This window comes from Moschus berezovskii, chromosome 1 (assembly GCF_049115385.1).
Source record: "Moschus berezovskii isolate FMDL1 chromosome 1, NW_MosBer_1.0, whole genome shotgun sequence".
NCBI lineage: Eukaryota > Metazoa > Chordata > Mammalia > Artiodactyla > Moschidae > Moschus > Moschus berezovskii.
The window spans coordinates 74,374,256-74,393,201 of NC_142460.1; the positions used below are offsets into that span (position 1 = coordinate 74,374,256).

The window sequence follows — 18,946 nt, forward strand, 5'->3', positions numbered from 1 at the left end:
CTCTGTCCGTGGGATTTTCCAGGCAAGAGTACTGTAGTGGGGTGCCATTGCCTTCTCCAATCGTCTGTCTAAAATGTAACAAAATTCCAGACTCACAGACGAAACTTCCTGATGTTCAGCATAAGTTGCATCTTTGGCACAAACAGTCTAAGCACAGTGAGCCACCCCTGTTGGAGAACAAGGGGAACACTCTTGAAATCCAGATTTCCAGGCGCCAGCCAAGGGTCAGACTTGCAAGCAGGCCTTTCAAAATATAACATTCTCAAGCCAGATATAATAAGGTTTTTATGTACAGGTGTGTATCGGTCTCTGCCATTTTGTCACAGTGTATATGTTTATAACCACTGCTGCAATCATGATAAAAGAACTATATCATCACGATGAAAATCTTTTGCTGCCCCTTTACAGTCACATATACCTCTTACCATCCTCACTCTTCCTAATCCCCAATCTATTCTCCATCTCTAATTTGGCATCAGTTCAGTTCAGTCACTCAGTCGTGTCCGACTCTTTGCTACCCCATGAATCACAGCACGCCAGGCCTCCCTGTCCATCACCAACTCCCAGAGTTCACTCAAACTCATTTCCATCGAGTCGGTGATGCCATCCAGCCTAATTTGGCATAGGCTGTTTTTTAATAAGGGCTTTCCAGATGGCACTAGTGGTAAAGAACCTGCCTGCCAAGCAGGAGACAAAAGACGTGGGTTTGAGCTCTGGGTTGGGAAGAAGGTCCTCTGAAGGAGGACATGAAGGAAATATTTGTGCTTCAATTTTTCATTCAGTTCAGTTCAGTTCAGTCGCTCAGTCGTGTCCGACTCTCCGCGACCCCATGAATCACAGCACGCCAGGCCTCCCTATCCATCACCAACTCCCGGAGTTCACTCAAACTCATGTCCACAGAGTCGGTGATGCCATCCAGCCATCTCATTCTCGGTCATCCCCTTCTCCTCCCGCCCCCAACCTTTCCCAGCATCAGAGTCTTTTCCAGTGAGTCAACTCGTCGCATGAGGTGGCCAAAGTATTGTAGTTTCAGCTTTAGCATCAGTCCTTCCAATGAACACCCAGGATCGATCTCCGTTAGAATGGACTGGTTGGATCTCCTTGCAGTACAAGGGACTCTCAAGAGTCTTCTCCAACACCACAGTTCAAAAGCATCAATTCTTCGGCGATCAGCTTTCTTCACAGTCCAACTCTCACATCCATACATAACCAGGGGAAAAACCATTGCCTTGACTAGACGGACCTTGGTTGGCAAAGTAATGTCTCTGCTTTTTAATATATTATCAAGGTTGGTCATAACTTTCCTTCCAAGGAGTAAGCGTCTTTTAATTTCATGGCTGCAATCAGCATGTGCAGTGATTTTGGAGCCCCAAAAAACAAAGTCTGACACTGTTTCCACTGTTTTTCCATCTATTTCCCATGAAGTGATGGGACCAGATGCCATGATCTTTGTTTTCTGAATGTTGAGCTTCAAGCCAACCTTTTCACTCTCCTCTTTCACTTTCATTAAAGAAGTGATAAACTTTGTTTATAACAAAACCGCCCATGAACAGTAAAAGACTTTGATAAGAGATCCTTGTGCTTTTTAAGCTGGATGGTAGATACTTGGGTATTTGTTATAAACTCCAGTACTCTGGCCACCTCATGTGAAGAGTTGACTCACTGGAAAACACTCTGATGCTAGGAGGGATTGGGAGTGGGAGGAGAAGGGGACAACAGAGAATGAGATGGCTGGATGGCATCACTGACTCGATGGACATGAGTTTGAGTGAACTCCAGGAGTTGGTGATGGACAGGGAGGCCTGGCGTGCTGTGATTCATGGGGTCGCAAAAAGTCGGACACAACTGAGTGACTGAACTGAACTGAAAGTGTTTCTAGGGGCTTCCCTGGTGGCTCAGATGGTAGAATACCTGCCTGTAATGCAGGAGGCATGGGTTCAATCCCTAGGTCAGGAAGATCCTCTGGAGAGGGAAATGGCAGCTTATTCCAGTATTCTTGCCTGGAGAATCCACGGACAGAGGAGCCTGGTGGGCTACTGTCTAGGGGTTGCAAAAAGTTGGACACAACTGAGCGACTAACATAACAACACCAACAGAGTGTTCTACACCTAAAATACAATGAGAAAAATGGAGAATTAGAATTTTTTGGAACGTTTTAGTATAATAAGTATTGATGGTATTTGCTTTTATTTTCTTTGCTCAAACTCTAATGTTTTATTTTGAGATTATTAACTGTCTTTCTTCTGGGTCTAATTATTAAATACGTCTAAAATGAATTCTATAGTGATTATTAGATGATTGATAGTAAAATGATAATTTAGCTCCTTTTAATAGCTATTGAATAGGCCTAGGGTAATTAAGCTTTCTATACTGAAAAGTAGCATAGTCTAAATAATCAACTAAGGTATATTTTATCTTTTTAGGCACATCAGATTAATATTGGTTATTACCTGACATTACTGTTTTTGTATGGAGTAGCACTTACTGAAAGAGGAAAGAAAGAGGTATGTAGCCTGTGTTATTTGTCCATTACAAATAAATCTTTTCACGTACTTTGATTTCATTTTAGTAAGTTAAAAATGTTGATTTTTAAAAAAAATTCTCTAAAAACTGAAACCATTTCATGACTTTTCTGTCATGTATTTAAGGTATAGAGTAATTCTGACAGAGACTATATTGTGAAACTAAAAATATTGATAAAATAAACAATGTAAGCGTATGGCCTTGAAATACTTACCATTTGTATAAAACAGAAAATTTTGTTTAGCTTGTTTCATTTATACATTGTAATTCATTTTTAGTGTAGTAGTATAATCTCTCTGGTTTTTATATTACTGTCTTACTTAAAATATGAATTTGACCTTGGTTCTTTATCGAATAAAGTGAAGTGCAAAAGTAAAAATCTAGGAGTTAACTAGGTGATCTCTAAGGGTCCTTACAAATTTAACATTTTCCTTTGCTTATTTTCAATGATTTCTCAATTGCAGCCTTGATATCTCTTTTACTTTTTGTATTCTTAAATTTATACTCTCTTCTTGGTTTCATAAATAAGTCTAATTTGTTAATTAGGTGAAGTAGAATTTATAAGCACCAAACTGAAAACATTTCCAGTTTAAATAATTTCACAAAATGCTAATTATTGTTTAGTGTGTTGTACTAGAGGATGTTTCAAAATGAGGCCATGCAGCACTTTTTTCCCCTCAGGGAGATTGAGGCTATTGTGCCTATTCTAATAATAGTAACTGAAACATTTATTAGAACTGATTCTGACCTTTCCTTCTATCCTATATTGCTTATAATCAAGATGATCCTTCCCCAAAAGAGACTATATGTGTGGTCAAAAAGTCACTTCTTTCCTATTTTAAAAATTAGGAAGATTTGTGCTCCAATTAGAAAAAAAAAAAAATAGGAAGAATTATGTTCCCATAGTCATTAGAAGAGCCCTTATTTTTGCTAGTAATATTTGTCAGTTTTAGATATAAAGATTATTATTTAATGTTTCACTTTGAAACCCTGAAGATCTTAAGTTCTTTTGTAACTTTTATTAAGCACTGAGTACATTTTTTATGGGATCATATACATATATTCTACAAACGGAGATGTGAATAAATGACCTAATGACTGAATCAGTATTAAAGCTGCTCTGTCTTTTCTAGTTTGGCAAATAATTGTTTATTGTAAAAGGAAAAAATAATTTTTACATCAGCCAAACCTAGTTTTATGTTACTATAGGATTATATACAAGCTGAGAATAAATTTCTAGTGATGAAGATGGTGATCCAAGAAAATGAAATTTGTGAAAACTTTATGTCATTAGTTTATTTTGGCCGTGGTTTGCTTCGATGTGCTCAGAAGAGGTAAGAATTTTAATTAATGGGTAGTTCTTGCCTGTTAACTTTCAGCATTATGTAATGGGAGTAAAGTTTGCACAATATACCAGGGATTGTGACAATTGTGCTCTATTGATTCTTTTCTCTGTCACTGATTCTGTAGATCATTTCATTAATGTACTTGAGAATATTAGATATCAAATTTAACAGGCCATGGCAATAAAAGGTGGTATAGCATAGGCATTAGGAACACAGGCTTTGGAGTCTGATAGACCGGTTCAAATACATTTGGTATCACTTACCTGATATACGACCCTAGGAAATTTAATGTTGCTAAGCCTAATCTTTGGAACTAATAACAGTACCCACCTCGTAAGGTAATTAACAGTGCTCAGGACACAAAAATACTATTCTTAATAAGTAATAATTATAGTTATTAATATTATTACCACTTAGAATGGCTGTTTAAGTTATATATATGCTTATAACACATTTTGAAAGGGTCCCAGTTCTGAGTCCAGGAGTATTGGGTATTACATGGTTAGGTACAGAGGAATGTACATGGGCTATCTGTTCACTTCCCATATGTATGTTGTTTAGTCACTGAGTCATATCCAACTCTTTTGGAACCCCATGGACTGTAGCCTGCCAGGCTCCTCTGTCTGTGGGATTTCCCAGGCAAAAATACTACAGTAGGTTGCTATTTCCTTCTCCAGGGAATCTTCCCAACTGAGGAACTGAACTTGAATCTCCTTCCTGACAGGCAGATTCTGAGCCAACAAGGAAGCCCTCCAATATGTATCTCCTTAGCCATTTGTAGAATCAATCATTCATTTTATTTCTAAGCATTTCTTGTATACTAGAGACTGCTCTAGGTGTTAGGGATAAAATGGTTTACAAAACAGTTTCTTTCCTCATGTAACTGACAGTATAGTGAAGGTTTATAGACCTTAATAACATAATCAGTTACTTAAATAATCAATTATGAAATGTGATGAAGAGCTATGAAGAAAAATATAATAAAGAATTAAAGTCCTTACTGAAACCTCAATGTGTTTCTTGGGAATCAGAAGTCTTCTTGAAGAATTAATGTATGGCTGACATCTGAAGGACGAATTAGGAAAAATTTACTTATGCAAATCCTTATGAAGGATTACTGCTGGGCCCAACTGTTGAATCCCTAAAAGCATCACTTAATGTGGTAGTTCCTTGATTCTTTGAAAGGCTGATCTTCCATCCTCTGGTGTGCTTGATTTTTATTATCCAGAAGACGTCCTGCTTCCTATTTATTATTAGCATGATGTTCTCAATGTAGTTTGCCACTGTGATATTTCACAGAAAGTCAGAATAAGCAAAATCCCTTTACTACTGTGGAGAGAATTAACATAGCTCTGAGTCAAAGAATCTGGACTGCTATCCTTCCTTCAGATATGTGAACTACTGTTTATTTTCTTTATTGATGGGCATTGAACCCAGTTGTCTGGCAGCAGCATTTCGTTTCACCCCTGGCATATAGAGAACAGCCACCACTGAGCTGCTCAAAATGTCCTTCTTACTCTGTATTTCTTATTGCATTAATAAAATGGAATGTCTTCTGGACCTTTCTAGGGTACCCTGTCTGGTAGTGGATTCAATGGTGTTATGTCCATACTACCATCTTTTCCTCCCTGAGCTTTGTTGAATACTCTGCCAAGAAATTTTCAACGTTTTCATCACTATCATAGAGGCCATTGGTTGTGTCCAGACTTCAAGTAGCCTCAGCAACATGTTAGGATTGGCTTCGCATGTCCTTAACATTCAGTAAATGCTAAATTATGGGAGAGATTCCCCATATCAGTATACATTTCCCTATCCGGCTATATATTTAACCATTGGTTTAGCTCTCTTAAGATCCACTCCCAAACACATTCCTGCCACTGCATAGTAGTGAAAGTAGTGAAGTCTGCAACGCTTATGGTGAACAAGCCTTTTCTTCCTCTTTTTTCACTTGGGCTTTGCTTGTACCTGATCCTAGATTTTTCAGTATTTAGGCAATGAGCAGAGATAGGGGACGATTTTGAGAAGGAAGAAGAACATCATCTTTTGGGACATGTACCTCAGATGATGTACAGATATTTGCATGGTCTACTCGTTCCATAACAGAGTCCTGATATTATAATAGTCTTGTTGAGGCTGTGCTTTTGGTTTTTGCTATTGTTCTATCCTTGTGATTAAATACTGGGTCTTATTTTCAGCATTGTCTGCCTTTATGTTTAGAATTGGTCAGATTTCTTTAAATGTTACTATAGAGGCCTTTTAACTTTCACGGGGTACCCTTAGTTGATAGTAGTAGCCAGTTTCTTCCACTTTGTGGTTAAATCTGGGCCTGATTTTCAGCACAGATTATCTTTATGGCTGTCAGAGCTGAGGATCTCTTTAAATGCTGCCCTCAGAGGCCTCTGTCTTTCATTGTGTCCTGAGTCAATCATTGGCTGACCTATGCCGGTCATTCTCTTTCTTCAAGGCTTCCAAGACAGTAAACAAAAGCCAGCCAACTCTGCAATCCCTTTAATTACTGTGGCCCCCATACTGTTCAAGCTTGAGCTACTACATAGTCTATTACCTCCCCTTCTACCTGTATTTCATCCCAATCTATTATAGGCGAGAGTCCCAGTATTTGTATTTTTGTAGCATGTTAGACATTATCATCCTACTTATACACACACACACACAAATGGGTTGCCTGTTGTCTAATTGGTAAGCTAGTTACAGAGTCTTGTACAAATTAACCTTTCAAAATGCCTTGCAGATATAATGGAGGACTGCTCGAGTTTCATAAAAGCTTACAAGAAATAGGAGATACAGATGATCATTGGTTTGATATAGATCCTACAATAGATGAAGATTTACCTACAACTTTTAAAGTAAGAAATTATTTAAGAGTAAGATTTACTCTATGGCTAATCAGAATCATCTTTGATAAAGTGCAGTTTATGCTGTGTCATTCTATAGCAAACATATACTTTTATTGGACATTAGCTTTTTGTATGAGAAAACTTTGATTCCATTATCTGGTACAGAATGTGAGTATGATTCAACAAGTAGAGAGAAGTGAAGTAGATGTGTTAGCATTTACAGATAACAAGAAGATTAAAAATTGTACTAGTTCAGTACTTCACATGGCTAGAGATAAATGTAAGTTAACTTCTTTTTTCTAATTATATTTGCCATTGTTTTGTTGTTGATTTAAATTTTAAAAGTATTAAATGGTCACTTCAGAAAACTTGAAAAATGTGAAAATGCCAAAGATAAAAGTAAAATTCATCCATATATTCTTTCAAATGGCAGAACTATTGTTAGAATTTTCATTTATGTATTTCCATACACACATGTATAAACACTTATTATTTTTAGTAAATTGGTGTGATGTTATATACACTGATTTATAGTACAAAATATATATTACTGTGAATTTGCAAGTAGATTATTGTATATTGAAAGTATAATTTTTATAGTCTATCATAAACTGTGATTTAATTTGGTTAACCAGTTCCCTGGTATTGAACATTTAGTTTATCCTAAACATTCTAATTTTTTAGTATTACGGAAAGTGATCTGTTTTTATTTCTCACATCATTGCCTTAGTGTAAATTTCTAGATGTGGAATTGTGAAGTGTTTACACACTTGTATAAGTTATTCATGTATATTTCCACATTTCTTCCCAGAAAGTTTGTCCTGATTTATATTCTCAAGACAGAGTGTAAGAATTGCTCTTTGCCCTCATGTGCTTAGCAGCTCAGTTGTGTCCGGCTGTTTGTGACCCCATGGACTGTAGCCTCCCAGACTTCTCTGTCCATGGGGATTCTCCAGGCAAAAATACTGGAGTGGTTGCCGTGCTCTCCTCCAGGGGATCTTCCCAACCCAGGAACTGAACCCAGGTCTCCTACCTTGCGGGTGGATTCTTTACCATCTGAGCCATCAGGGAAGCCCATACTCTCTGGATATTCTTTACCTTTTGGGTAAAGAATAATAAGCCATATTGGTTACTTTTTAGTTGTTTAATGTGAAAATAGCTACATTAGGCTTCTCTTGGTTAACATTTGAGTGAGGTATGTTATTCCAAACTTTTACTTTAAACCTTTCTGGATCCTTACATTTTAGCTGAGTTTAAAGCCAAATGCATTCCTCAGATTAAAGAAGGATGTTTCATAAAAAGAAGAAATTCAATTTTTCTGGGAATCTTTAACAACTCGAAGTTTCTACATACCTAATAATATAGCCTCAAAATACTTGTGACAAAACCTGGTAGAACTAAAAGAAGAACTAGAAGACTTCCCAGTCACAGTGGAATATTTTAATATACCTCTCTCAGTAATCAATAGAATAAGCAAGATAATCTCTGGTGTTTGGTGAGATGATCATATGTCTTGTAACTTTGACTTTAATATTTTAAGCAGTAATTTTATGCATTTTCTAAAAAATACTGAATTTCTGTGTTTACCTGAAGCAGCCCCCACTTGGTCTTGGTTGATTTTCTCCTATTCCTTCTCCTTTTAAATTATCTTTCTTTCTTATCCAAATTTTATTTTTGTTTTATGCAAGCTAGTACATGTATACAGTTTGTCAAGTATATTAAAAAATTTTAACAGTCTGTGGTTCATCATTTCTAACTGTAGTTTTTGACTGTAGATAACTTATTTTAACCCTCTAGGCATTTTCCTTTGATATTAACTTGTACTTTTAAAAAGCTGTACCGCTATTTTAAAAAAATTCTCCATTGTAGGTATCATCTTTTGATTTCCTACTGCGGAAGGTGAGGGTTTAGTAATTTCCTTATACATTTCCTTCACACACACACTTCCCATTCCCCATCCTGTTAATAGTTACATGTTTTTATTAAATTGGCCTTAGAGTTTCCCTTTATTCCTGGGAATACCCTTACCCCTCTCCTGTGTAAATCCCCTATTCTTGGATTAAGTTTTCCTCTTTCTAGGTGTACTTCCTTGTTTTGGGGGAGTAGCTTTCATCCAGCAGCTTCCTAGAAAGGGAACTTACTTGGGAGTTAAATTTTTTGAGACCTTTCAAGTCTCAAAATAATTTATCCTTTGTACACTTTACTTGTATCTTGCCTGGGTATAAAATTATAGGTTGAAAATAATTTTCCTTTAATTTTAAAAATTATGTTTCTATTATCGTTTAGCTTCCAATAATAGTACTTTTGAGATATTTGATGTCATTCTGATTCTCAATCTTTTGCTTGTAACCTGTTGTGTTTTTTCTTTCTGGGAATTTTTAGGATATTCTGTATATCCCAGGTGTTCTGAACTTATGTTTTTTTGGTGCTAGGACATTTTATTTTTTATTTATTTGATGATTTCTTCTTCATTTTCTCTTTTCTTTTTGCGATGTTTGTTTTTCAGCTGCTTGACATCCTGGAATGAATTTCTGACTTTGTTATTTCTATGCTAATTTTTATTTTTTGTCTTTTCTACTTTCTAGGAGATTTTCTTAAATTCATCTTTTCGCATAGACCTAGTATTCAGCCAGTATACACTAGTGCTATCATACTAGTTATTATAATGTTAAAATATTTCCATACTACTTGGAAAATAGTTTCTGTCTCAAAAATAGTTTGGGTAACCAGCTGCATTCCAGATGCCCTGTACTCTCCTCCAGCCCTCTCTCCCCGTACTTCTCTAAAATTCAATAACTAAAGGTTTAATGTACAGTAGAGCAGAGTGTGTCCATGATACTGCTCCCGCTCTAGGCCAGCATGTTTTTATCTGTTTTAATTGGTACCTATGCCTGTGAGCCCACCAAAAGTCCTACTTCCCAGACATTGTGATTAGTTTCTAAAGGAAACTTAAAGGGCTGGCCTGTTACTTTATCTGGCATTGACAAATTCCAGGTGAGTACCACCAGAGGCCTGCCCTGCCCCAGTTGCTCCTATCCTCATGTGTCTCCTGAGATAAACTTACCCTGTTGGAAGAAGATCATACTTATAGAGATGCTGGCACCCTTGTAGAGCAGTGACCTTCATATCGTTATTGTTTTCAACATGATTCTAGTTTCTATCCTTCTGTTGAATTTTTAATTTCCCTGATTATTTCAGCTATCATCTACCAAGAGTTTTCTTGTTATGAATGTTCCTTTTTAAAAAAAATAATATCCTGTCCTTTTTTCTTGCACTTGAGAGGTAAATGTTAACCAGATCATTTAAGGCTTTATAAACAGTGGGGTGTTATAATTAAATTATAGTAAAGTATGATTTATAGAATTTAGGACTTTGAATAGTTTCTGTATTTATGGTAAAGGAGGAGTTAATAAAATAGTTGCAAATTGTAATCAGTGTTTTAAAGAAAAACAAGGGACTGGGATAGAGAAAATGGAGGAAATGCAGACACATACTTATATCCCTGCATGTGTCCATATTTATATGTATATATGCATAAATGTGTATGTGTGTTTATGTGTAGTGGTTAGGAAAGGCCTTTCCAGGAGGTGATATTTAAGTTGGAAGCCCAAGACTGCTGATGGAACTAACTCTATGAAGAGTAGGGGAACAAGGGGAGAAGGCCCTCAGGCCTTGAAGAGCAAGTTTGAGGAACTGGAGGTATAAAACCATGTGAATGTTATAGGGAGTGAGGCTAGAGGTGAATTTGAAGAGATGGGCCAGCAATGGATAGGTTTACTGGGTTCAGATGCTGCAAGTTCTGCAGAACCTTGACATCAGTCTTAATAAGATAGTGGAAAGGTAGGTAGTGGGAAGCCACTGAAGAGTTTTAAGCAAGAAACTGACACGATCTTTTGCTTCTTTATAGAGTGCTTTGGAGCACAGTAGGCAGGGATGAGGGAGACCAGTTAGGCAGTTGTTATAGTTAGTAATCTAGGTAAGACATAGAACGGTACAAATGGAGATAGAAAAACTTGCAGTATAATTTGGGAGAAGTCTCAACAGTATTTGCTAATATATTGCATGTAAAGGGTGATGGAATAACCATGTGATGTATGACTTCAAGCCTGCTGGTTGAAAGTTAAATAGATTGTGGTAGATGTACTTGATGTAAGTTCTGTGAAGACTAAGTATATATTGACCTTCTAAGTTCACTGCTGTATCCTTAACATCTAACATTTCCTAGCATTCACAACCTAGCCTGTAACAGGTACTCAGTAAATGTTCATTGAATGAGTGAGTATCAATGACTGGGGCAGAAAATAAGAAGTAAGGAACAAGGAACAGATTTGGTGGGCGACTCAGTAGATCAGTTTTGAACTATTAAGCATTAGATATGTGAAATGACAGTAAAGATATACATACTATGAGTCCTGTCCTTTTATTTGAGGATCTGCACTTACTATTGGCTATCCTCATAGGATATACTGCTTTCATATGGATAGGTCCTTGGATGCTTCTTCTTTATTTCTTGACATTTAAAAATTTCTAGTTGATTTGGTTAAAACATTTTTATTCTTCATAAAATTCTGAATGTCATTAAGCACATGTTATGAATGCTGACTTGATGCATACAATAGTCTATAGAGGTTTACTTTATCATGTCATATACCCTCAGTATATATGGGTATGTCTCTCTAAGGGGCAGTATTAAGGACTTGTTTAACTTAGACTTGATAATATGTTTCACAACCTTTAGCCAGCATTTTAAAATATGGAAATTGCATTGAAAGTTGTAACTCTGAACATTGGAAACATATTTCTGGCCCTGCCTCTGCCCATTTTGGCTGAGCAGCCTGTTGCACCACTACAATAGTCCCACTGCCAACATGGTGTCCAGTTCTAGCAAGGACTCTCCTGGGTTTCCAACAATTTGTTGTTTCTCTGTATCTGTATCAGAGAAAGTAATTCTTATTAGGAACCCACTGGCTATTATGAGTTAGAATGGAAAATAGACGTATAGCTTCGAATATAGACTTTTTTCACTTTCTCTGTGTTTGTATTCAGTAAGAAATTTAGTATTTCATGTTTAGAACCCTTCTGTGTATTGTTTACTTTGAATGAGGGAAATAGCTTCTATAAATATTTTTTTAAAAAACAACATAATACACCTTCAAAAAAAGGATATGAAATGAACCTATAACTTAATATAGGTTAAATGAACCTGTAACTTATTACTGATTCATAAGATTTTTTATTTTTAAAATTTAGGACCTTCTTAATAATTTCATCAAGACAACTGAGGGTAATATAATGAAGCAGACCATTTGCAGTTATTTAGATTGTGAGCGATCTTGTGAAACTGACGTTTTAAAGAACACCAATTATAAGGTACTATAATTATCAATCAACTGAGTGTTTTAAAAATGTAATTGTAAAATTAAACTTAGGTAAAAATTGTTATATTATCATTCATCAAAATACTCTTTAAAAAGTACTTCATTTATTGTTTGTAGACTTTCTGATAGCGGCCATTCTGACCTGTGTGAGATGGTACCTCACTGTGGTTTTGATTTGCATTTCTCTGATAATGAGTGATACTGCGCATCTTTTCATGGCTGATTCATGTCAATGTATGGCAAAACCCACTACAATATTGTAATTAGCCTCCAATTAAAATAAATTAATTTTTTAAGTACTTCATTTAATTACAGAAAAATGCAGTTGAGAAGTTGTTTGACTCTAGATAATCTCAAAAGCTTAGATTCATTGTGATCAGGAATTATTTACATCCCATGAGTCAATAAAAAAATGAATTAGCACAGAGCCCCTGTTTGAGTTTCCTGAGCCATACAGCAAATTCCCGTTGGCTATCTATGTTATATATGGTGATGTAAGTTTCCATGTTGCTCTTTCCATACAGCTCACCCTCTCCTCCCCCTCCCCATGTCCATAAGTCTATTCTCTATGTCTGTTTCTCCATTGCTGCGCTGTAAATAAATTCATCAGTACCATTTTTCTAGGTTCTGTATATATACATTAGAATATGATATTTGTCTTTCTCTTTCTGAATTACTTCACTCTGCTGTATGGCTCAGAAAACCCAAACAGGGGCTCTATACCAATCTAAAGGGGTGGGATGGGGCAGATGGGAAGGAGGTTCAAAAGGGAGGGGATATATGTATACTTGTGGCTGATTCATGTTGAGGTTTGACAGAAAACAACAAAATTCTGTAAAGCAATTATCCTTCAATAATAAATTTTAAAAAATGAATTGGCTTTGCTAGGGCTTTTGTAATATTCACAAGTACAGTAGCTCAGGAGCTGTTTATCACCAATATAGTAATCTAAGGTCTGGTGATTGATGACAAAGGAGTTTTGGGGAATAATGCTATGGGATTGGGGCTGAAGGAAAAGAGAAATATAAAAGTTCTGATGAAGTTGGGCAGAGAGCATGTTCATCTACAAAGGTCACTCACTGAGTTTCTGATATTTTGTTGTATACAGCGTATGAAAAATATTAACTTACTCAAATTATTGCCTATTTTTTGTCTTTAATGAGATAAAAATGATTTTTATAGTTCTTTGACTACCAGTGATCTGTTGATGAATTTTCAATGCCATCTAGTTATAGAATAATAAAAAGTGACGTAAGGTGATATTTTATCTATATGAATTATTATTTCTTATCAACAGTTTTTACTCTTTTCCAGGGATTTTTTCAGTTAATGTGCAGTAAGAGCTGCTGTGTTTACTTCCATAAAATTTGTTGGAAAAAGTTCAAGAATTTAAAATATCCAGGTGAAAATGATCAGGTATTATATTTGTACTTCCTTTAAAACTTTACTAGAGTATATCCTCTTCTGCTCTTTCCTGCTTTTTTATTCTTTCCCCTTCATTTCTTTCTATTTACATCCTTCCTCTTCCTTTCTCACTGCATTTTTCTTTCCCTATTCTCTCTGATACTTTTCTCCTCACTATTTGGTCATCATTACTGTTTATTAACAGGTCTTTGTAGGAAATTCACATAAAGGACATAAAATCAAAGAATAGAATTGCTTAATAAAAAGAAAGGACAACTGTGTAGTTTCAAGGGTAGAGAACAGTGATACATTTTATAGTCTTCAAAAATATATTTGTGTTATTGGAAATTCCCTGGAAATTCCCTGGTTGGGGCTTGGTGCTTTCACTGCTAGGCCTTGGCTTCAATCTCTGCTTAGGGAACTAAGATCCCACAAGCTACACAGTGTGGCCAAAAAAAAAAACCAACAGAAAACCTTCAAAATATATTTGTATTATTTATATTTGCCAGGCTGGGAGGGATTGGGGGCAGGAGGAGAAGGGAACGACAGAGAATGAGATGGCTGGATGGCATCACCGACTCGATGGACATGAGTTTGAGTGAACTCTGGGAGTTGGTAATGGACAGGGAGGTCTGGCGTGCTGTGATTCATGGGGTTGCAAAGAGTCAGACACGACTGAGAGACTGAACTGAATTGAAAATCATATAACTAAATTGAATTTTTTCCACTGAAATTAAAATAGAAATTGAGTGCCTGAGTCTTTTACTTAATCTTTACTCTTTAATGAGGTAATAGCCATAAATTGGGTCTATAATGTTTAATTCTAAAGTGTTTACATTGTGCAAACCACAGAAAACACTTATAAAGCAATTGTATATGGAGTTGAGTGTTCTGAGTTCAAGTCCAAATTGAGCCACTTACTAGGTTTTTTTTACACTAGGCTGAAACTCATTTTTCTAAGCCATAAAGTGAGGATAGTAATACCTGCTTTATAAGGTTGTGAAGATTAACAGATAAACTTGTATTGTACATTGTAAAAATCATTATATAAAGCATAGTTATTCATTTTTTAAGCAGTATGTAAATACTTTTCACTTTCTTTGATTGTTAGGGCAATCAGTATTGCTCAACTTTAGAAAGACAAGTAAACGAAAACTAAGTAAATTAACCAGAGGAAATAGCAAGATCAGGATCAGAGGACTCAAATTTTTATTCTTTCTTTTCTGCTGGAATCTTCACTTATCTAATGGAAATTCAGTATTTCTTTTTGCACTCATTTAATTTGTATATTTTGCTTGAAGTTACTTTCACTGGGAGCAGCAAATTCATTTTAGTTTATAATGTAACTATACAAAGATTTTGAAATATTCATGGAAATGATGAGAGAGAAAAGTGTGTTCCTACATTTTAAATAGGAAATCCACTGGTACGAGTAATGGACTGTCATTGAACAGCTAACTCTCAAGTGTTTGTTCACGTGAATCTTTTGTTTTATTGTCTAGCAATGTTTACTTCTAACTATCGGGGACCAGCCTCGATATGGCCCAGGGTATCCTCGGGATGAACGGCGTCGGCGTCAGAGAGAGAGAGAGAGAGAGACAGGGGCTGATGATTCCATGGTTTACGCTGGAAACCAATAAAACCCCAGCACGGGGTTTGCTCTGTTTACGTAGGCCGCAGGCGCCCTCTTGAATCACTGGAGGTACCCCACCAGGGCACCCCCTCGAGTGGGTCTTAGAAGCCCAGGCAGATAAGTAAACTCAGAGGGCCCAGCGCTCCAAGGATCTCAACCAGAAAAAGGAGACTAGAGAAAAGGACAGAAAAAGAGAAAGAACGACACGGGGAGACCAAGCTTCAGTGAGCAAGGCCCAAAACTTTATTTTCCAGTGCTGCTTTTATACCCTAAGTTTTGCACATAAAAAATAGAGAAAGAGAGGTATGGAGTCACGTCAAAATCACGCGGGGTCAGCAGTCTTGACCCTTATCAGGATCAGGGCTCATTTTTGTATGTCTCGTGATATACAAAAGTTTTGGGTGGTTTATATCATCTTCTGGCCAGGTGGCCTGCTAACAGTTTATGGCCCTCTCTCCTAACAAAGGTTAGTTAGCTAGAAAAAGTCTTATATTCTTTTAAGATGATTTTCCTAAAGTCAGGTGCTATTCTCCAAAGACACATGACAAAGTTACATTCCTATAAGGCAAGGGTGTAGTGAGCTACAAGAAAGGAATTTATTAACTTAAGATCTGATGTGGTTAAATCAAAGGCTACTACTTATTTTCTCTATATGTGATTAATATATTTCCAAGGATACAATAGATAGAGGAAACTTTGCAGCAAGCATTGATTCAACAATGAAATCTTTTTTAGTACTATTCTAATGATTTTAACTTCTTCAACAGATTCCTGTATTTTAGAATATTAGGCTTTCTGTCCTTGCATGGCTGGGAGGCTATAAACGGTCACACTCATAGTTGTAAGAGCCTGGACAAACTTGTCATGCAAGTTAGAAAGCTGTCAGAGGGGCTTGGATTGGAACACTCCTATTAAGCCAAGGAGAACTTTTTAACTACAGCTCTGAATTAATGTTTTCAGAGAAAGGTGGTTGGGGGGAAGCCCCCGTAAGTATTAGAGGACTTGATAAGAGGCGTAAGGTAGTAAGGCAGTCAGACTCCGGTTTTCTTTGGGATAGATGCTCAGGTAAGTCCAGGGGGTTCCTCGAGTCCTGATTAGCCTTTGCCCGTCAGGCCTCTTCCCCAAATGACCTTTGCCACGGGTAGGATTTCCCTCGCTGGCTCCCGGCATCTAACTTTATATAAATATAATCAGTTTTGCACATCAGTGGGTTTTTTCTATTTTTATTGTTCATATTATCTATTGATTTATTGTTTTCTATTGATAAAATTTATAGAGTTTTAGTGGAAAAAAATGTTTAAAGGAAGGATGTACGGGTGACATGGTAAGGATGCTGCAGTGTGAGGTACCTGGAATTGTCAAAATTTTGGTGAGTATCTTTCTCTTGTTTTTCTTGCTTTCCTTCACTGAAATGATGTTTTTGACTTGGAACAAATTTGGGAATCGTAATAATAGTAGCCTAGTCATATTCTCTTTGATGGTGACTAAGCTCTCTAACATTTTGTTGTATTGATTTCTCTGAAGTAGTATTTAAGTGGTACTTAAGAGTAAAAAATTTTAAAAATAAAACACACACACACACAGAAACTGACGAAATAGACCATGACTATACCAGTGAGGAAGGTCTATCATGCACAGAGGATGATAATCTAATTCTGTTCCACACATGGTTAAAAATAATTTCAGAGTTTCTGAACTTTTTATAGTCTTGGTTTTGCTATTTCATTTTAATAAAATATCTTCTTGATTTTTCAGTTTATCAGTAAGTAAACCAAAATTTAAAAAATGCGTGCATTTATTATGTTTATGTGTGATCTCTTTTAGATTTGGTATTTAAATCCCAAGGCGATATAAAGTAGAACTGGTTTTTGAGATCAGCTCTACTATTTGACTAAGATTGTTTATACCTTGTTTCTTCTGTTTTATTTGTTGTATATTCACTATAGTTTCATTCTCACTGTCTTCTTTCAAACATTAAGGCTAAATGTAACAATACAGAATTTTGAAATACAGAATTTTGAAAATTGAACTACTTTAGCGCTTTTTTGTTTCTCCCCATCATTTGCAGTTTGAAGTTGTGAGGAAGGATGAATATATAACCACTGAAAATTTAGGAGCAAGGTAAGTTTGAAATTAAATATTCTACTTTTTTTTATGGCATGTATGAATTTTTCAGTTGCTTCTTTCTGTGTTTTCTGTTACTTTTTGGTGCTTCATTAAATTGGAAGAGTATCAGTTGTGTGAAAAACTGTTTAATTGACGTTTGTTTACTCTTCCCTACCTCTTTGTAGACACTTAAATTCTAAAGAGGAAAGGAGAAATTATGTGGATGCTTTTACCTTAAGAATGAAAAGAATCCTTTCATGAAAACCAAACATATTTTTAAATTAGTTATTTAAAAATATGTTATTTAAATTAGGTTGTTATAAAAAACTTTCTCCTAGCTTTCAAAACTCATCCAGGCCTCCAGGCTCATCTGAGAATTAGAATCATTCTGTTTCTTAGATGAGAAAGCTGTATTGTAACTATATACTGCTCATGTATAATATATAAGCAGAAATTCATTGAGCTATAAATTGTTTCTGTTGAAATTAAGAATTTCAATATAAAACTTATCCTAATCCATTTATTCTCTTTTCTTCTGTTTAAAATGTCTACCATTTTTTAATCTACCAGGGTCAGACATTAATACCTAAGGCATCAGTTTTCCCTATGAGCTAATGAAATGCAAATCTTTATCTCTGCTTCAGATCTCACTCTCAAAATTCTCGGTCTATCTACCTGAATGCTAAATATTTACATTTTTATTTTTAAAAAAAGATCTATAGTTCAGTATGCCCACAGCTAGATTCACAATATTTCTTCCAAACATTGCTGTGTAACGTTGTTCAGGTCCAATTAATTCATCTTCTTAAATATATTGTACATGCCTCCTTACTTATGCACTTGTGCTTCTAGTAAGCTAAATAAAGTTATTTTTTCATTTGGAATTCTGAAATAGCTTCTAAACTTGTCTTTCTGGCTCCAGTCTCAAACCTTTCTTCAGTCTGACTGTTCAGCAGTCTATAGAACTGTCTGTTCAGCCATTAAAATAGCTTTTTAAAAAGAAAAATGGAAATACTTCACTTCTCTGCTTGAAAATCTTTAAGAGACTTCTAGTTGTTCCTGGTTAAGTTCAGACTTCTTAGCTTGGTTCTTTCAGACACTTTGGACCCTGCTATACTCACTGGTGTCATCTCTTGTCATTCTTTTCTTACTATATATGCAGCAACTGTACTCAACTTCTTTTAGTTATTAAGTGTGCCATCTGTTTTACCTCTAGAACTTGCCCAGAATACTCCACTCCTTTGGATTTGGCTGGTTAAAACTTCAAGAAAGTCCTATTTACTTTGCATTAGGTGTTTCAATCACATATTCCCTTTTTTTCTCCTATTAAAAAATTTACTAAGTTCTGTTGTACTTTCTTGGCTCTCTTCTCCATTTGACTGTAGCCTCCACGAGGGCAAGAACTTTAACTTGCTTACTGGTATATTACCAGTATGTAGCATAATGTCTGGCATACAGCTAATACCCAATAGTTACACGACAGATGTGGAGATTCTGAAATGAGTGTGTTACTTTTGTTTTAATAGACAATTAACTCATTTGGAACTGAACTGCAAGGCTGTTTTTTTGGCTAGTGGTTCCAGTTTCAATTCAGATCGTTTGTCTTTAGCTGAGCTGCCACAAATGAGTGTTCCACGTGTATGGTTAAGCTGTCAGTCAGAGACGTGGCCAAAAAAATTGGGGGATCTCTTCTCTATTTCC

The 18,946-nt window shown here is 35.9% G+C and overlaps 1 protein-coding gene across 8 annotated transcripts in view; it reads left to right on the forward strand.

Annotated features, from left to right (window-relative positions):
- Window positions 1-18,946, forward strand: part of DZIP3 (DAZ interacting zinc finger protein 3) — a 127,194-nt gene that overhangs the window by 33,778 nt on the left and 74,470 nt on the right. For all 8 annotated transcript variants that reach the window (XM_055420344.2, XM_055420053.2, XM_055420431.2 and 5 more), the window contains 7 exons: window positions 2,424-2,504; window positions 3,733-3,857; window positions 6,619-6,733; window positions 11,975-12,094; window positions 13,417-13,518; window positions 16,416-16,508; window positions 17,208-17,260. In XM_055420344.2, the coding sequence (XP_055276319.2) occupies window positions 2,424-2,504; window positions 3,733-3,857; window positions 6,619-6,733; window positions 11,975-12,094; window positions 13,417-13,518; window positions 16,416-16,508; window positions 17,208-17,260 (689 nt within the window). The remainder of the gene's footprint in view (window positions 1-2,423; window positions 2,505-3,732; window positions 3,858-6,618; window positions 6,734-11,974; window positions 12,095-13,416; window positions 13,519-16,415; window positions 16,509-17,207; window positions 17,261-18,946) is intronic.